Source organism: Mirounga angustirostris, unplaced genomic scaffold (genome assembly GCF_029215605.1).
Source record: "Mirounga angustirostris isolate CCGP_5_RB_7025 unplaced genomic scaffold, mMirAng1.0.hap1 SCAF_2, whole genome shotgun sequence".
In the NCBI taxonomy this organism is placed as follows: Eukaryota; Metazoa; Chordata; class Mammalia; order Carnivora; family Phocidae; genus Mirounga; species Mirounga angustirostris.
Genome location: NW_026991710.1, coordinates 101,483,834 through 101,504,178, shown reverse-complemented (window position 1 = coordinate 101,504,178; position 20,345 = coordinate 101,483,834). Strand labels below are relative to the sequence as shown.

At 39.5% G+C, this 20,345-nt stretch overlaps 1 protein-coding gene across 2 annotated transcripts in view; it reads left to right on the top strand.

The window, feature by feature from the left end:
* The window catches only part of TRPC3 (transient receptor potential cation channel subfamily C member 3), a 73,430-nt gene that overhangs the window by 32,157 nt on the left and 20,928 nt on the right, over positions 1-20,345 (top strand). Inside the window, exons 4-10 of one of the 2 annotated variants that reach the window (XM_064583119.1) lie at positions 3,335-3,499; positions 7,403-7,619; positions 9,645-9,878; positions 12,182-12,446; positions 15,245-15,440; positions 17,622-17,831; positions 19,120-19,167. In XM_064583119.1, coding sequence (XP_064439189.1) covers positions 3,335-3,499; positions 7,403-7,619; positions 9,645-9,878; positions 12,182-12,446; positions 15,245-15,440; positions 17,622-17,831; positions 19,120-19,167 — 1,335 coding nt within the window. The remainder of the gene's footprint in view (positions 1-3,334; positions 3,500-7,402; positions 7,620-9,644; positions 9,879-12,181; positions 12,447-15,244; positions 15,441-17,621; positions 17,832-19,119; positions 19,168-20,345) is intronic. The other variant, XM_064583124.1, reaches the window with a different exon arrangement.

The following is a 20,345-nucleotide window of genomic DNA, read 5'->3' as shown; positions in this document are numbered from 1 at the left end:
AACAATTTTAAGACATAAAGGTCACCGCCCTATTTTGAAGTCCTTGAAAAGAGCAAAACTCATCTCCCAGAGGAATTAACTTTTTCCCCTCACTTGCTACTATTGTATTGATTTTATTTTATTTTTTAATGTTCCTTGTGTGCTTGCATTAGGATTTTAAATTATTGGAGGAAAATATCTATTTGTGTTTTCTTCCTGTGAATTGGAAGGGATGAACAGATACCATACGCTGGTGTCTTACTATCTCAATTAAGAAGAGAGTAGAATTAACAGTATGGGAAATATCGATGTAAAGCCGAATTTTAAAGTGTAACAAGTAAGATGCAAACACCACAATTTGGGCTAATATTTAACATATATTAAGTGTTTGCACTGTATTGTACAAGTCACAATGGGTCGAAGATTGATTATTATATAATGCCATATGGAAAGCACTGATTTCCATCAAGTCTTTAAGGGCTGTGCAATCTATATACAATGTAACTAATGCCATAAAGCACATATTTAAGTTTGAAGATGATCTGGAAGAGGAGGAGCAAGAAGAGGGAGCCATACTGCAACATTAATATTTCTGTCCTCAAGAGTTTAAAACCTAAGAAAGAAAGGCTGGACACTCACAAAAGCGAAATTTATCCAACAATTCTATATGGACCCATGTCCACCTGTCTCTGAACTTTATGGGGATTTTCTGTCTTGTAGAAAACCTTGGCCTATAAAAAAGTGCATGTTGACTTCCCAAGTGGTAATCTGATTCGAGGACATTATCTATTCCACCTGTAGATTTCTCTGAATGCACTATTCCCCATCCTCAGTTGAGCCTAGTTGGAGTCACAGGATGGCTTTTTATTTTCATCTGTCCAACCTCTCACAATGCAGACCCTCCAAACAGCAGAACATTCAGACCAACATTCAAACTAGTACTGTTGTAAATGTTGATTATTTATCTTGGCAAGCATAAGGAGACTGTCTCCATTTTTTTTAAAGAATTATTTATTTATTTGAGGGAGAGAATGTGAGCGAGTGAGCAAGCCTGGAGGTGGGGAAGGGGCAGAGGGAGAGAGATAATCTCAAGCAGACTTACCGCTGAACGTGGAGCCCAATGTGGGGCTGGATCCCATGACGACCCCGATATCATGACTTGAGCCTAAATCAAGAGTTGGACGTTTAACCCACTGAGCCACCCAGGTGCCCCTCCATTTTTTCTTTCACATTTATTGAGAGTGTGCCCTAGAACAGGACCTGCTTATCACTTAATGCATACTGATGCTTCCATTTTCACTTTATTCTACCAAATACCTAACACAGTGCCTGACTCACAGGAAGAGCTTACATTTTGAAGAGTGAATGAATAAATGAATAAATGTCATTTAGGAACTCCGAGGGGATGAGGATTTTTAACACAGAAGGAGGGATAAAGCAGGAAGGAGATGATCCACTAAGGTATAGAGGCAGAAGTGGAAGTTTGGCAAAGTTCTCAACAAGAACCCTACCTAGAAAGTTGTCACCAAGACCCCAGGGCTTTCAGCCTTGATCGTATTTTATCATGAGTTCAAATAATGGCTGTATTGATCGAAAATTGGAGGAGTGACCGGATCTTGAATCTGGAAAGGAGATCTAATATAGACCTAGCTGCTAGCAGTGACCAGTAAGTGAGCTCTAGGACCTGGGATTTTTAGAATTGAATTGAAAGACACTTATAAAATATGCTTTTTCACACTGAACTTGTTAAGTGAGAAAAGATAGCATCTTCTTTGTAGTACTTTAAATCTCCCAAATCCTCCCAGTCTGTATTATTGAAATAAATTCAGTTAAGTACTTCAGATCTATTATTTGTAAACTCATCCTTACCACGTCTACCAGGACAAGACCCCCTTGTGCCCAGGGGGCACACCCGTCACCAGAGTGGCTATCAACGGACTTCCCAGAGGGCAGGTACACACAGGGGCAAAAGTAGGGACTTGGGAGAAATTGTGTCTCTACTGCCTACCTTGGGGGGTGAGGTTTTATTTTTTAATTTTATTATTATTTTTTAATTAGAAGAGCTAATGAGAAACGACACACCAGTGAGTAGAAACCTGTTCATTTCCTTGTAGGCGTGTAATTGATAAATAGCCAGATAACTTGAGGAATTGCCTAGAGTTGCTAACAATCATTAGGATCATTAACTAGAATTTGATTAAAGATGAACCCTTCATGGGTGGAGACTGTGGCTGTTTTCCTTGGCCCTAAGAGTTTGAAAAAAACATTTCACGAGTACTTCCTAACAGGTTCATTGTTATTTTTTTATTTTGTTTTTTAGAAGATAGTGATACCTTGATTTTTGTGTTGCTAAATACACTTTAAAAAAATATGTTGGTACTCATAGTTGATTTGTGAATGACCCTGAATAATTTCTAAGCTTGGGCAAAGTGTATCTGGTCATTCAAAGATAGGCATATCCAGTCACAAATGGACACCTGTTGATGTAGGGGCCTTTTCACATGAGCCTGACTACAGATACATTCTGCTACCTGAATAAGGACAGGCCTTTAGTGAAATACCAGTCCCTCTGAATAGATGCTGGCAGATGACTTAGTGAAACCAGATGGCAAAATAAAATGGCAGGGCTGAAATAAATATAATTTGCTCAGTTTTTCCTGGTTAGAACTGTCGTTACAAAAGAACTGTTGGAGATACATGTTTGTGGTTTTTGACCTGTGAGAGAAACAGCAACAAAAAGGACAGATTACTGAAATGGGAAGGCAGGGACATTTGATGCCAGTTCCTGGAGGCAGTGCAAGTGTGGACCAAGCATAATTCTTGCCCGTTTCATTGGCTTTTTGCAGATCTTTGCAGATTTGCAGTGGTAGTACATACGTATACATAGGGCATGTCGTGTATATATTTTTCATACATGTAGCATTTTAGGAATTGCTTATGAAACTTGACACATTTTTCTTTAAGCTGTAGTCTACAATGAACCAAATGACTATTCTTTTCCATTTTGGACCAAAAGCAAGTAAGCGGGCAGACAGCAGGATGGGACACATTTTCACAAAGGAAAGCATATGTCACCTAGATTCTGGAGAGGAATTTGTGAATTACGGAGAATTTCAATCAGAAAGAACTGTAATTAAGGACAACATCAATTTTACCCTCTTGTTGCCAACTTTAATTCTACTAGTTCTGAAGCAATTTTGGGAAATGGAGGGAAGGTAAGGGAAAATATTACCAGAGACTTCTAGTGCCTATATTCCAGAAAAGTACACATTAATATCCTTAGGATACACGTGCATTCAGTAGTTGAAGTGTCCCTAATGGCACAGTAGTAACCTTCGTCTCTTTCTGCCGACAGTTTGTGGCTCACCCCAACTGTCAGCAGCAGCTCTTGACAATCTGGTATGAGAACCTCTCAGGCCTGCGGGAACAGACCATAGCTATCAAGTGTCTGGTTGTGCTGGTTGTGGCCTTGGGCCTTCCGTTTCTCGCCATCGGTTACTGGATTGCACCGTGCAGCAGGGTACGTGTTTTTCCTCATCCATTTCCTCTGGGGTTGGTGTACCATGTGCTTTGGGGATGAAAAAAGAAAAGCTCCCTCCTTAAGGCTCTTATCAGTTTTATCCTGAATGGTAATTGACTCCAGAACACAAATGCTACCTTTTTAATGACTGGATCAATTCAAATAAGGGGTGAAAAAGGATCTGGTACTAGTGGGGTAGTTCACATTTGAAGGTGTGTAATACTTATTAGGCTTTTAAGATAAAATCCCCATGGTAGTCAAGAGGAAAAGCTGCCTGAGTGAGGTAGCACTTTTTTTTTTAAATTTTATTTTATTATGTTAATCACCATACATTACATCATTAGTTTTTGATGTAGTGTTCCATGATTCATTGTTTGCATATAACACCCAGTGCTCCATGCAGGACGTGCCCTCTTTAATACCCATCACCGGGCTAACCCATCCTCCCACCCCCCTCCCCTCTAGAACCCTCAGTTTGTTTCTCAGAGTCCATAGTCTCTCATGGTTCGTCTCCCCCTCCGATTCCCACTCCCTTCATTTTTCCCTTCCCACTTTCTTTTTTAACATATAATGTATTATTTGTTTCAGAGGTACAGGTCTGTGATTCATCAGTCTTACACAATTCACAGTGCTCACCATAGCACATATCCTCCCCAATGTCTATCACCCAGCCACCCCATCCCTCCCACCCCCCACCACTCCAGCAACCCTGAATTTGTTTCCTGAGATTAAGAATTCCTCATATCAGTGAGATCATATGATACATGTCTTTCTCTGATTGACTTATTTTGCTTAGCCTAATAGCCTCTAGTTCCATCCACGTCGTTGCAAATGGCAAGATTTCATGGGTTTTTTTTTTTGATGGCTGCATAATATTCCATTGTATATATATATATGTACCACATCTTCTTTATCCATTCGTCTGTTGATGGACCTCTTGTCTCTTTCCATAGTTTGGCTATTATGGACATTGCTGCTATAAACATTGGGGTGCATGTACCCCTTCGGATCACTATATTTGTATCTTTGGGGTAAATATGAGGTAGCAATTTTGCTGATTCTATTGACAGCTTAATAAACAGAGAGCCAGGGCGCCTAGGTGGCTCAGTTGGTTGGGCGACTGCCTTCGGCTCAGGTCATGATCCTGGAGTCCTGGGATCGAGTCCCACGTCGGGCTCCCTGCTCAGCAGGGAGTCTGCTTCTCCCTCTGACCCTCCTCCCTCTCATGCTCTCTGTCTCTCATTTTCTCTCTCTTTAAAAAAAAAAAAATTTTTTTTAAAAAAGTAAATAAATAAACAGAGAGCCAACTGAGTTGGCCTGTGTGAGGAGAACAACCCTACAGCAGTGGTACCAAGAAACAGTGAACCTGAGAACTGGAAGGGCAACTCGTTGGAACCTGTCAAGAATCTGAGGTTGAGTGTATTAAGTACGGTCACGAATAGTGGTTTGTCGTTCGACAGTTAATTTGAAGAATTCAAGAGAGTGCATGCCAGGTTTCCCCAGCCCTTTATTTCTTCAGAAGATTCTAAAAAAGGTAGAATTTGGATTTGGGGGCTTCGGATTTTTTAGATTATTTATCTCTTTAATTTTGCTTGACTCGTTTTTTCACTACCTCCATCCCTCTCTCAACTTTACCAGTATAGACTCAATTTAATTGTGCCTCAGAGATCCTCTGAACAAGATATAGGAAGGAATACTAGTCACGCTAACAGAATGTGTATTAGGTTAATAAAGGGCACCACCAGAGAGAAGAAGCCATTGTGAGATCCTTTAATCCTGTTTTTATATTCCACAATCTGGTTTCGTTTAAATCAGAGGCAGTTTCAGGAAAAATGAGTCAAGGCCACTTACAAACGATTCTGGAAATCTGTCAGCTCTCTGGCTCAATTGTCTTTCTGGCAGAGTGAGGCCCGCTCTCATATACATGTGAGACTATTCATCTCACTTCATTGTTGAACTGCCCGTGCAACTGAAGGCAGAAAGTTTGTCATTGTGATCAGTTTCGATGACTCAACTAAGTTCCTTTATTATGTATCATGGGAAAGTATCTTAGGATTCCTCCAATATATAAACCCTGAAGACTAAAATCTCTAAGTGATGAGCCAAAATCACTTCCCATGCATATAATTTCCCTTTCTGAGGGAAATGACTTGGAAAGGTCAGATTTCTAAGTGTTCATCTTTGGGGACAGCTTAATCAGTTAAAACATTGAAGTCCACTACTTTTAACTCTTCATTTATAAAAGTGCAGCTCTTATAAATGGTGTGTGGTGAACTCTCTGTCTGGCGGAGAGGGTTAAAGGAGGGAATTGAGTCTTTTTTTTTTTTAAGATTGTATTTATTTATTTATTTGACAGAGAGACACAGCAAGAGAGGGAACACAAGCAGGGGGAGTGGGAGAGGGAGAAGCAGGTCCCCCGCGGAGCAGGGAGCCCGATGCGGGGCTCGATCCCAGGACCCTGAGATCATGACCTGAGCCGAAGGCAGACGCTTGACGACTGAGCCACTCAGGCGCCCCTGAATTGAGTCATTTCTGGAGCCCACATTTATACCTGCCATATACCACCTAGCCTGTGGCAAAAAGTACATAGCAAGAGCTCCCCACATATATCCCATTTTTAAGACAGGCATGCTGCTTTATTTTCATGTTATTTAAAGTTAAAAGATCAGCCTTGATGAGAAACAGACTTGGCAGCTCCCAAGAAATCACTGTGTGGTACAGATGAGCTCCCCCAAATGTGTCTCTTTGCAGCTGCGGAACAGCACAGTGATGTGTAAATGTGTTGTTTATTTTTCTATGTCTAATATGGAAAATGTGACATTTGTGTGTCTGCATTCATGTTCAACTCCAGAAATGCTTAACATTCTTTGGTTATTTGTTGACATCAAATTAAGGTTCCGGACATACAAAAACATTTGTTTGAAGTTGCAGTCTCTCAAATGTGAACCTTGGTACTTTTTAAGGTCACAGACTGAGTTTGAAAGTTGGTTCTGAGTATGTAGACTAGAGAACTTATTTGATAAATCTACCAAATGTACCTAATTCTTGGGCTACAGAGGCCCTTGGGACAGGCAGAATTGTTTTTCATTTCTACTAGAACATGGGGCTTTTAAGGACATTATATCACATGGAATTTTAAAGGAGTTACCTTAAAATAATTATGCACTGAACTCTAGAGATGCTTTGGTACTATTTATATGATTTTCCAAACTCAGGGCTGACTTAATTAAGTTAACCTACTTAGAGGTTTTACTTATTATATATCTCCTTCTTCTTATTGAGGTAATAACACATAAAATATTTGCTTGATTCTAGTATCTTCTTCCTTTTTTTTCACAGCATACAAAGTGCAGCTTGATTTCAGAATATTTAGAAGTGAGAATGAAAATTTATTTCTGCAGTAGTAAGGTTTTTAACCTTCAGAGTCCTTGTTAGGTCCTACAAACCCATCATAACACTTCAGTTATAAATGAATGGGTCTCCAAACTCATAACATTTCAGTTATAAAGCAATAAAGAATACACACTACAGATTTGGAGTTTCTCTTCCTAGACTCTCAAAACCTAGATGTTGATTGCGTAGTATTTCATGTAAAAATAAGAATAACCAGCATATGCCTTGTGATTTTCAGAAAGGCATCTGTGTATGCAGTCGACCCTAAGGCAAATTGGGTATTTAGAAACAATGAAGTTTGAAGACTTCTTAAATTATTCTTGGAGGAAGCATCCCCTAAAAGGAGTAGTTTTCATAATGTATACCTCTTCACAAACAGAAGCAGAATTTTGAAAGTCTTCTGTTTCATTTATTTTTTTTTAATCCTGTATAATCATTTTCAAAAGTGGAAGCCAAGTTTTCCAAAGTAAAAGTTTCTTCTTCTTTGTCTGTTTGTTTGTTGTCCTACAGCTGGGGAAAATTCTACGAAGCCCTTTTATGAAGTTTGTAGCACATGCTGCTTCTTTCATCATCTTCCTGGGCCTGCTTGTGTTCAACGCCTCAGACAGATTTGAAGGCATCACCACGCTGCCCAATATCACTGTTATTGACTATCCCAAGCAGATCTTCAGGGTGAAAACCACCCAGTTCACGTGGACTGAGATGCTAATTATGGTCTGGGTTCTTGGTGAGCTTACTATTTTAAATATTCTAATTTCTACCAAAAAATAGTGTCTATGTAATGATTATCTTTTTTATCTAAAATGTTATCATGTGTTATATGGTGACAACATTATCATTGTAAGATAAGCAGAAGAGCAAAATAATTGAATAATTTGGCAGCTTGATAATACTGAAAGGTATCCCTTAACACTAAATAAAAATTTTTATGAGCAACAAGAGCCTAGTTATAAATACACCACGTTTCTAACTTTAATTATTGAGAAATGTAAATTTAAAAAAATGTGACTCACCATGATGATCAAATTCATTGAAATACTTGTGAAATAAATGGGTAGCCATTAACTGATGATTAAAGAACATTTTTTGTTTTCATTTCAGAGGTTTTTTTACAAGAGTTTCCGTTTTCAGAATGCTTGTTACTTCATCTTACAATAGTGCATTTTTTTGCTTTTTAAAATTTTTATTAGCAAAGTGTAGTTGACATGCAAAGTTATATTAGTTTCAGGTGTACAACATCGTGATTTGACAAGTCTGTATATTACTCAGTGCTCCCCACGATCAGTGTAGTCTCCATGCAATGTTATTACGATATTATTGACTATATTCCCTGCGCTGTACTTTTTAGCTCCATGACTTATTTATTTTATTAACTAGAAGTTTGTATACCTCTTAATGTCCTTTTTCTCCTACCTGCCCCCCCAACTGACCTCCCCTCTGCAGCCACCACTTTGTTCTCTGCATTGAAGAGTCTGTTGTTGTTCATTTGTTGTGAATTTTAGATTCTACATGGAGGTGAAATCATATGGTGTTTCTTTCTCTGACTTCTTTCACTTACTATGTACCCTCTAAGTCCATCCATGTTGTCACAGATCTAAGATCTCACTTGTTTTTATGGCTGAGTAATATTCCAGTGTGTGTGTGTGTGTGTGTGTGTGTGTGTATACACATATGTGTATATATCAATATATATATATACACACATATGTGTGTGTGTGTGTGTGTGTGTGTGTGTATATATATATATATCACATCTTTATCCATCCATCAACCAATGGATGTTTAGGTTGCTTTCATATCTTGGCTCACAAGAGCCCATTTTGAATAGCTATGTTAAAGTTAAAAACTTGAAGCCATGAGAGGGAAAAAAATGGAGGTAGGAACTCATTTATCTATCCATCACTAATCCAGGTCACTTTATTCTAGTCTCTCTGTTTTACCCAGAGTGTTTTTGGTATCATCTCAGTTCCTGAATTAATAGGTTGGTTATTACCCTCATTCACTCCTGTGGACTCAACTTGCATCAAATAATTATTTTATAAATTTTATTTTGAGCTATGACATTTTTTAAAATTCCACAATATCTTCCCCTTACATGGTCAGGACAAGTTGTTAAATTGGAATATTTGGCCCCCTTCTCCCAGAATGGCATTTTCTGCTTTCCATTTCTTCACAGTGTCCTAGGGCCCCTGCTTAAGGGTTCCTTCTTTTTCCAGTGATATTTCTCACCTCCTGGCATGAAACTAGAAAGAGGAGAGAAAGGTAGGGGAGTGACGTAAGTGTTCCTGTGTGATTGGGAAACTGATCTTGTTAAGAGTTTATAATAAGTTTCTCATTTAGGGGTTTATTTCATCAATAATTACTATGGTGTGATGACCATTGGGATCCACAAAGATGAACTTTCTCCTCTCCCCCCAAAAGTCTCATAGGGCAAATCATTTGACTTAAAGAGTCTTCTTTGCTTATTTTCCTTCCCTCTTTCCTGCCCACTCCTCTGTATAAGTAGCACCATTGCTGGTGCCAAATGTAGAACTATGCTTCTCCAAATTCTAATTCTGACTTAGTTGAAGATTTTTCCTCCACTTAATCTGCCTAGGGCCTCAGGGAGCTGAACAAGAGCTGGTGCTTGGTGGTGCCTAGTATGATGTGCCTTATCTATGGAGCCTTTTCTAGATGGGGACTGATGGGGGACAAAGTAACATCTTCTCAGTCTAAGCTGTAAGAAGTAATCTGTACCTTCCATGTGTGACAGGAATGATGTGGTCTGAGTGTAAGGAGCTCTGGCTGGAAGGACCTAGGGAGTATATTTTGCAGTTGTGGAATGTGCTGGACTTTGGGATGCTCTCCATCTTCATTGCTGCTTTCACGGCCAGATTCCTAGCTTTCCTTCAGGCGACAAAAGCACAACAGTATGTGGACAGTTATGTCCAAGAGAGCGACCTCAGTGAAGTTACACTTCCACCAGAGATCCAGTATTTCACTTACGGTAAGTTATTAACTACAGGCTCCTCATATGAAAGGTCCTCAGAAAAGGTACTGAAACCACATTTTGGAAGGAAGTGTCCATATGTTTAATATGAGATGTGTGTTGAATGTATATGAACAGAGGAGAGAGCATGAGCTTTGGAACTGTACAAAACTGGATTCCTGTCGAGGCTACGACTCTCCCTTGCTGGGTGTGACTTTGTTCAAGTTAATTTCCTTCTCTGTGTCTCAGTTTTCAAATTTATACAAAGAAGATGTTGCAAGGTAGGAGAAAATTATCTTTAAGTCTAATGACATAATTACTTTCATATATTGTGAAGGTATGAAACTGTCTTAATTAGGGGGAAAAAATAGCTTGAGAAACTGATTGAGGTGGAAGATGAATCCCTGAGAGTGTGGTTCAGAGCAGATAAACTGACCATTGACCACCTGCTGTGCAGGTGAAGTGAACAAAAACTCAACAGAGGCAGGAACTAGAAGCCAAAGTGACATGACAATGTAAGCTCTGGAGAACAGGCAGAAATACTGGGGTGAATGTCCTGCCCCTCAACATGAGGTGGAAGGGAATTCATGCCTAACTTCTCTGTATCATGAAGAGCAGGGAGACCCCAGCTGATAACCAGTGTGTAAGGATATTGACTCCTTCCTTGCCCAGCACAAACCAGTGGTAAGCGATGTGAGCCTCCCCTCCCTTGAGGCCAGATTGGGGAGGTGGGATTAGCAGATTTTCATGTAGTTGCACAATCTTAAATCTGGAAAGGACTTTAGAAATTTATTACCTACCCCTTATTTTACTGATAAGGAAACTCAGGCACAGAGTTCAAATGTGTTCTGATTGTGAAGAATAATTGTTTATAAATGTAATTAAGGCTTACATTGTGATAAGGACAAGTGGCATGTTAACATTGAAGAAGACTGGGTGCTTGCTCAAAAATATAAAATGTACATTTCACACATTGTGAACTTTAAACATATTATCTCCTGTTGTCAGCAAGCAAAGATTTTTATATGCCAAGGACACCAGATCAAATGAGTAAATGATTACCATTTATAATTAAAGAATTAGCTTAAATTGTATTTTTGTATAATATCTATCCTGACTATTTCAATAACCTATTTATTTAAATTTATTAATGTGTATCTAATGATTGTCATCTGGAGGGAAATTTGTGAGTTCAGGATTTACTTCTTATTGTGTGTATGATTTTGATCAAGTATTTAGCCTTTTTAAGTCTTGGTTTCTGCATCTCTAAGGAGCAGATAATAATAACATCAAATCCATAGAGTTATAGGAACACTCAATAAATGTTAACTTTTGTTGTTGCAAATGTCTACAATGTATCCATTCTTCTGGCAGTGACTCAGTTTGCACAAAATTAGCCACATAATATTTCATTGACCTTCCAGGGAAATGAGTATCCAGTAGTCTGCTGTGAACTTACTAAGTGATCTTGAAAGGGGAGGGTCCTCATTTAGAATCCATATCCCAAATTTTTGCACCTCAGTAGCATTTTACATTTTCCAGGAACAAGTCATACTGCTCAGATATCACACCGACAGCACCAGTGTGATTCAGTTGACGTTCTTACTTCTCATAATATGACATTTTACTTGCACAAACTGTTAGATGAACTAATTTCCCGATGAAATATGAAAAAGAAGTTTTGTGCCAACTGAGCCTACAGGATGACAGAACAGTTGGTCAATAAATCTAGTAACTGAGGGGATAAATTAGTCAAGCCTGTTGTTTTGTCATTCTGGACACAGTCTGTCTCTGATGAAGGGTTTTAACCTCTTTCTTTATCTTTTGTACTTGATTCTGTTTCTACTCAATGTGAAGCAGGCTTAGTATCTTTATAATAGTGTTTCCTCCATTAAAAGATTCCATGTGAGTGTGGAATTCATATGTTTCTGGTTTAACATGAAAAACAGTGCCTGGACAGTTAATTAAATCTAGAGTAGTTTCAACCAAGATAAAAACCACCTACCTAAAAAATAGATATTATTTAAGGTATTTATTTTGCATGGCTAGCAATGACTAGGAAGTTCCATTTCTTTCTTTTTTTTTTTTTAAAGATTTTATTTATTTATTTGAGAGAGAGAGAATGAGGGACAGAGAGCATGAGAGGGAGGAGGGTCAGAGGGAGAAGCAGACTCCCTGCCGAGCAGGGAGCCCGATGCGGACTCAATCCTGGGACTCCAGGATCATGACCTGAGCCGGAGGCAGTCGCCCAACCAACTGAGCCAGCCAGGCACCTGGAAGTTCCATTTCTAATCTCTCTCTCTCTCTCTCTCTTTTTCTAGCCAGAGATAAATGGCTCCCTTCTGACCCTCAGATCATATCTGAAGGCCTCTATGCTATAGCTGTTGTGCTCAGCTTCTCTCGGATCGCATACATCCTTCCTGCAAATGAGAGCTTCGGCCCCTTGCAGATCTCTCTTGGAAGGACTGTGAAGGACATTTTCAAGTTCATGGTCCTCTTTATTATGGTCTTTCTTGCCTTTATGATTGGCATGTTCATACTGTATTCTTACTACCTTGGAGCTAAAGTAAATGCTGCTTTTACCACGTAAGTAAAACATCTTATGAAAAAGGTACAATGAAGAGAATTGCTAACAAATCTAGATGAAGCAAACACACAAAAAATTCAGAAATTCTAATAAAGATGTTTTTAAGGGGAAAAAATCCATTGAAAACAATGCTTATGTGTGATTACATTGCTCCAAAGGCTTGTTTCTTTGAGCTTAGTAAGTGTTTGACCACGAAACGGAATCAGAATTTGAAAAATCCTAGATGAAACTGACTATTTTGAGCGAATTGGGCAGCAAATTTTTAATACTGGGTGTCCCTTACATTATGTATGACATTAAACTTAGTTTCATCATTTTGTAGCCATTACTATTCAAAAAAGAAGCATTGTCTTTTATTTTAATGTATCATTAATCAGTACAGGAGGTGAGTAAGAAGAAATTAGAGCTAAATGTTGTACAGCTCACTGTAACTCTAAAATCACTTCCTTCCTGTGGCGACACTGGTTTCTGCACTGGGGACTCACCTTGCCTGGGAAGTCTTCCTTGATTAAACTTCCTTAGTCACTGTCCCTTGAAGTTCCCTCAGCATGGAGACATCCAGTTGTGAGATCCTCTCACTCATTGGTGCCTAGTGGTCAAGACGTGGGCCCTCATTTTTACTGTAGTCATTCCAGGTAGGGAGATCGTAAGCCCTCCCTGCCTCACTTTGTACCCTGTCGTGCCACGACTGGAAAGAATCTAGACCTTCAGTTCCCTGCAGACTAAAATAGAATATTAAGCCCTTTCAGGCATCTGAATTGTTTTGAAATGATTTTTTCCAAAGAGTTATATAGAGCAAGTCTTAGGGGTAAAAGAGAACTGAAACTCCCTTTATTGTAATGAAATAAAAAATCTGTTTGAACCCACTTGGGGAGGGACAAAGAGATCCTACACACAACACCACCCCTTTGAACTCTGTGAGAGCTCATTTTATACAACCCATTGTGTTCACTGTTTCGTGTGAGGATGTGGCAACTTGATATGGTGGAAAGAATATAGGCTGGAAAATCAGGCAGATCTGGATGTGGATGCAGTCTCTGCTGGTTTCTGGTTGTGGTTTTGGTCAAGTTACTCAGCAGTCCTCAGTGTTCGTTTCCTTCTTTTTAAAATAAACACAATAAGGTTGGGATCAGGTTGTTGTGAGGGTGATTTAAGATCATTGATAGAAAGCCTCTTGCACACAGTAAGAGCTCAGGAACTGTCTGTGTCCTCCCCTTTTCCACTGTCTGCCTCTTCCCATACATACAGATTCTCAGGAATCTGTATTCTTGAAGTTAGAGGCGAGAAGGTCTGCAAAAGAACAAGACAAAGGAGTCAGAGAATTTGGGGATACTGTTACATTAATGGCAAGGAATGAAGAGATTATAGTTTTTCTTAGTCTCCTGCTACCATGTATGCTATAACATCACACAATGAAATGTTTTGTGATAGAGAGTAACTGCATAGAAGTAGGAACCTTTCTGTTCAACCTTCTACCCTCAGGGTCTAGCACACTTTCTAGAACATAATAGGTGTTCCATCAATATTTGCTGAATGATGGAATGAATAAACCAACTAGTACTAAAACCTGTAAATCTATAGAATTGTTATTTAGAATCTGTTACAAATTTTTTTTTAAAAAAAGCACTGTTACCATAACTGTTTCTTTGGAAAAAGGACTGACTTGAACCTTCTGTGTAATGGAATTCTACACGTGTAATTGTTTAATTTAAGGATTATTTTTGTGGTTCACAAAGCAGTGAGTACAACTTGGTTATATGCCAAAACCAGGCAAATTCAGTCGGCAAAGTTCATTGAGGGGATAAAAGTAGGTAAATAATCTGGTAAGGGCCTAAGTGTTCATTGCTACGATGGAAGACTCAGGGAGTAAGTTATATAAATTAAAGGAAAAGACCAGGAATCTTTCAATCTGTTGCCTCCTTTTCATTTCCAGTTAAGTACAACTTTTAGGTAGGGAATATATTCTTGTGGCAAAAAATTCACAGAGTGGCGTCTACAGTGAAAAGCATCTGTCCCCTTCTTCACCACTGGACCCCAGTCTCTTATTTCTCCTTAGTTCACAGAGGCAATGGTTTCTTTTGGATACTTTCAGAGATAATTTATACCTAAACAAGAATATAAGTATTTGTAAACCCCTCTTTTTTAGTCAAATGATAGACTATTTCACTCTTGCTATGTCTTATTTTTTTACTGAATAGATCTCAGATATCATTTTATGTAAACACATGTAGATGGATTTGTCTCATTGCCCCAGTGGCCGCATACCACCCATCATATAGATGTCGGAATTATTTACCCACCCCCCCATTGATGGGTATTTAGGTGGTTTTCATTCGTCCCTGCTGCCACAGTACAGGGAATGTGTTTGTACATACTTTTTTTTGAAGTGAGTATATAATTTTTATCCTGGCCTTGTTCTACTCCAGAAAACCTGATTTAAATGTCTAAACCACCGATAAAATCAACCCCCAAATTTCCATCCTTCTAGGAGAAAGGAATGGGTATCGTGGCATGACTTTCAGCTTTCCTCTGCTGAGTTGAGAGAATTTTCACCTGATGATAACTTCCAGAAAAGCTGGGCACTGGCACTATTTAATCACAAACTCCTGAAAACCTGAGAGAATGATTTCTATTAAACACTATGATAAAATAATTATACTCCTGGGCTTTATTATGATGATATTTAATGATGGCATTTTACCTCTGTACAGAATTCAGACCCTAACTTGTTTCTCTTTTGACTTTTTCATACTGAAAACTGTCAATTTATTTACTGTGTACCTTATTCTTTCAACAGTGTAGAAGAAAGTTTCAAGACTTTGTTTTGGTCGATATTTGGGTTATCTGAAGTCACTTCCGTTGTGCTCAAATACGATCACAAATTCATAGAGAATATTGGATACGTTCTTTATGGAATATACAATGTAACTATGGTGGTCGTTTTACTCAACATGTTAATTGCTATGATTAATAGCTCATATCAAGAGATTGAGGTAAACCTGCTTTCTATCCATGGTGTCTATTCTTGCCATCCCACTCTAATAGTACACACATCTGTTTCTGTGCCCTATGGTGGATTTCCAGGTCATCTAAATAGAGAGGCTTATACCCAAGCAGAGGGAGTCAGGACATTTCCCTACATTTTCTTCCTGGGTAGATAGGCCCCCAGCCTCTAGTGTCTTCTAGGAGCACAGCAGGGGTCCCCCTGAATTTACCATCACTCTGCCTCCTCTCAGAGTACATTTCAAGTTTTGAAATTTGGGGGGCCAGACGTATTGGCTATAGGAAAATTATTCTCTCCTAAGTTAGCCGGCCAACCATCGGAAAAATCCCAGTAGAGGAATTACTAGATGTCTGGCAAACACTGGTGATGTTCCATATACAGTCAGAATTTTTAGTATTGTTGAAGTTATCCTATTTCTGGTTTTGGATTGGGCTTGGTTTGGTACCTTCCTTCATAATCCTATGTGTGCTTTCCCTTGTCCTCCAGGTTAGTGTTCAGTATCTCTTTAGTGCTTTGCTGTTTGTTAAATGCACCGAGTCTGTGTGTGTTTTAGAAACACATAAAAAGGTTTCTCAAAGCAGAAGTTAGGTTCCCCAGAAATGAAAACTGTGGGATCCTGAATACCTGTTTGAGTGTGGTAATAGCAGTTCTGGGCAGTATGAGATAAGCAAGCCAACTTCTCCCACCTTTGGACCCCCCCTCCTCTTCATTTCTTTTCTCCATCACCATGGGCCAGGACTGAGAATAAAAGTGTTGCAGGATTTTTTCTCCTTCGTTGGTGCCCACGGTTCTCGGTCACGCTGCTTGAAAGAAGGAAGAGGTAGACCAGACAGAGTGGTGGGACCAGACAGAGTGGTGGGAAACAAAGCAAAAGTTTATTGAGTGATAGCAAAGTGGTAGTATGAAGCTTCCAAGGAGGGAGGGGATCCAAGAGGGTTCCCACCAGAGTTTCTAAGTCTAGGGGTTTTTATGGGCTTGTTGACAGGCTGTTTTAATCTGATTAACCCTCCCCGTGCCTGTCATCAAATCAGGTTTTTGTCACTGATCACATGGGAAAGGGTGGAGGGCTCCTTCCAGGGTGGTGTAAAATCTTTTTAAGCATGGTTTCCTCTTAGGGTGGGGGCCCCTTGTCCCTGCCTGCCTGCCTTCCAACTATCCTTCATCAAAAGGACATATAAGACAGGAATAAGCCACTGAGGGCCTCATGTGACATTTGAGGACAGATGGCAGACACATAACCTCCGAAGTTCAATTCAACTGAGTGCTGTCTTTTTTCTTTTGCTCTGAAGTATGTTATAGTCTATCTACAGCCTGCCTTGGGTGGGTCTAGATGAGGAGGGAGCGCAGGTAAGGAGTGGGGAAGTATGGTCGAATATGTGGAATTATCTTTTCATCCTTCCTTGACCTTGAATTTTTCTGGCATTTTTGCTTTGTTTTTGGCTGGAGAACAGGACATTCTGGTTAAATTTCAGTGTGTAGAGACAGAGGCATATGGAAGAGAAAAATAAAAACATTCTTAGCAGTACTAAGAATATATGTAGGCCAATAGAGGTTATATGCAGATAAATGTATGCAAGTCACTTATCTCTTTCAAAAGGATAATTTAGGTTCATTGTATGATCCTACTGGAATATTTGGTTTTTAAAATCGAAGTAGGGAAGTGAGGTTCTTGTCTTACGGAGTCGAAGAATGAATCTCGTGGACGAAGGAGAGTGAAAAAAGCGATAGAGTTTTATTAAGCAAGGCTACAGAAAAAGCTCTCAGGAGTGAGGGGGTTCCGGACAGGGTTGCCACTGAGGGCTTTTAGGGTTGGTCTTTTATTGAAGGCTAACCAGGGAACCAGTTAAATCCTTTTAACATCTCTACTGATAGCACCACTGAGTAAGGATTAGTGACAACACCTTTGATGGCTTACTTCCTTTTTAGGGTCCAGTAATTCTTTATTCATCACAGGTAGCTGTTGCAACAAGATTCCACCTCTGACACCTGGGGCAGGGTGGTCTGGTTTGTTCCCTTCTCTCTGGTGTCCTTACACCTCTGCATTTTTGGAATTTCTGTGAGCCTAATCCCATAGCGCCCTGCCACCACACACACCTATGTCTCCCTACCTAGCCCCGCCTGTCCTTTACTCAAAATAAGTCATTATTTCTTTTCTGTTTTTGTGACACAGGATGACAGTGATGTAGAATGGAAGTTTGCCCGTTCAAAACTTTGGTTATCTTATTTTGATGATGGAAAAACATTACCTCCACCTTTCAGTCTAGTTCCTAGTCCGAAGTCATTTGTTTATTTCATCATGCGGATCATTAACTTCTCTAAATGCAGGAGGAGCCGGCTACAGAAGGATATAGAAATGGGAATGGGTAACTCCAAGTCCAGGGTAGGTATCCAAAATTCACCAAGACCTGAAGATGAATGTTCTGTCTTCCTCCTTGTCTTTGTTGTTTATTCAGTAATTTTTATGTGAACTTAGAAGATGTTGAAAGTTACTGTCCATTCCATAGTCTTTCACAGACTAATCCTTAGTATCTTCACAATGTTTCAAGAAGTCGCTTAGTCTGTACCTTGCTTCTGGTCAGAATTTCATGCAAAGTAACAGATTAAAAACAAAAACATCTTTTTAACTTGTTAAAAGTAAACAGAAATGTTATTGTGAGAAAATACTCTGGTTTTGTGTGTGTGTGTGTGTGTTCCATGCTTCTCAACTGTTATTCTGTCGTTAAATAGTTTTAACCTCACATTTTTCTGTTGGCTATATGTATGGTTTACCGGCACCATATTCTTCTTATTTGTAGAAACTCTTGATTGGGCTAAGTAATCTTTTTTTTATTTACTATCATAAAATTGACACAGACCTAAGAGCATCCTCAAATATTAATCATAAGTACCATTTTTATATGTAATCAAGAATGGTTTGTCCCAGAGTTGTCCCATTTAAGTCATACTTGGGTTTTAGTTTGAGTCATACTCTGATTTTAACAAAGATGAGTTTTATGATAGTAGTTTATAATAATGAACTTAATTTTCAGAGATAGAATTGGTAGAGGAGGCAGAAGGATATGAGCAGGACCTCAGATAACAGGGAGCAAGACAGAGTAGCAAATGTGTGGAGTTAAAATAGCATTTTTGCCCCTAAGTTGTGAATATGGCCTGTAGTTGTAATACCCTGGGAGCCCACCAGGTGGCAGTGTTACCTCCATAAAGTACAGGCCTGTTGAGCCGAGGTAGGTACTTGTTCTCAGTTGAAGCTAGGGAAAAAAGACTGGATTACTGCAGTTTAATTTCTCACTTTAAAAAATAGATGTGCATTTCTAAGATTTGTAATACCCCGGCATCTTATTCTTTAAGCCTTTTAAACCTTTTAAAATTTTACCTGGATGTGGTCTCTTGAGGCACTGATTGGGCTATCCCATCCCATGATTTCAAATAGTAGCTCATATGTACACAGTGAGAAGCAGTAGAAGGTAAGGAAGAGAGCCTCTGCGTTAGACCCGGATTTGAATTTTGGCACTTCTGGCTTCCTAGCAAGTAGCTCGGATAAGTGATTTCATCGCTCTGAGCCATAGTTGTCTCCTCTGAAAGAGGAAATTTTGTAGGGTTAATGTGAGGATGATATGAGGTGTACAGTTCCAGCCTCAACAAATATCAGTGCCCTTCCTCATTCACAGTTTACAAAGTGCTTTGCTGTACATTTGAACCTCATGCAACACTGTGAGGTAGGTATTATTATCATTCCCATTTTATAAATAAGACCACCGAAGCCATTAAAGTAGCGCACTTACACAGGTCAGGGAGCTAGCCAGTTGTGGGGTAGGTGTGGAATCCAAGTTTTCCGGCATCAGATGTCTAGCTCTTTCTACTGCACACGACTGCCTTGTACTCAGCACCCTGCAGGGCGGCTGATCTCTTAAAGGGACCACGCTTTAATTGCCATCCTGGGCAATTCCTGCCACGACTGAAATTGACTTTGTTTTGAAGGCGCTTTGTTTCTCTGGGGATTTATTAACTGAGTCTTTATTATTTAAAACCAGAAGTCTCTCAAGTATGGGAACCCACAGCTCTTGCTCTTCACAACTTAAAGTTCTCTTTCTGTAGAAAACTGATTTCCCTGACTTCACTCCTGAGAGTGTAAGTCAGTCAGGTCAAGAGAGAGCACATTCCAATGGCTTGTGGCTGCCTGGGCCTCTGTAAAGGAAATGCAACTGGCGCAAAGGAATGTGAAGGGATCAGATGTGCTTCGTTTAGGGTGTCCTCTCCTGCCTGTATCGCACCATTGGCGGAAAGAATAGCTTTTTTTTTTCAGAGAAGTTGCTGGAAGTAGAAAAAAAGTTGAGCACTGATCTCTCAAGAGGCCATGGGCCTTGGCTTCCCAGTCTCCCCAGATCCGATTTAAAACCATCACTTCGATTTTATTTTTTTAAATTGTGCATGGAGATGTTGAAGTCTCTTTAATATTATTAATACTATGAATATTAATAGATACTCTCTGTGTACTGACTTGAGTAAAAATTTGGAGAAATTATATGTCTCTGTTTTTCTTTTTTAGAAGAGAGGAAGTCGCCTCAAGAAATCTTTTGCACTACCCAGCAGTAAAACTAACCTCAGGCAACAGTCAGATACTGACCTCCAGTGGCAAAGAGGAGAATTAATTTTATTTGCCAAGGTTTTCTCTTGGTGTGATTGTGCCACTTCCTTCCTCTTAGCACCCCAGCCATTCCTGAGTTATGACGCTGGGAAGTCAGGTGGTGGGTGAATATACATTTTGGCCTGGGGGCCCTGCCTTCGAATCATACCTAATCGGCAGCAGCTTGTGCAGGAGTAAGAGGCGGTCCCTGCTCACATGCATAAAGAGTAGCCAGTAACAGTGTGCTCTTCTTACTGTCTCTTTCTCCCC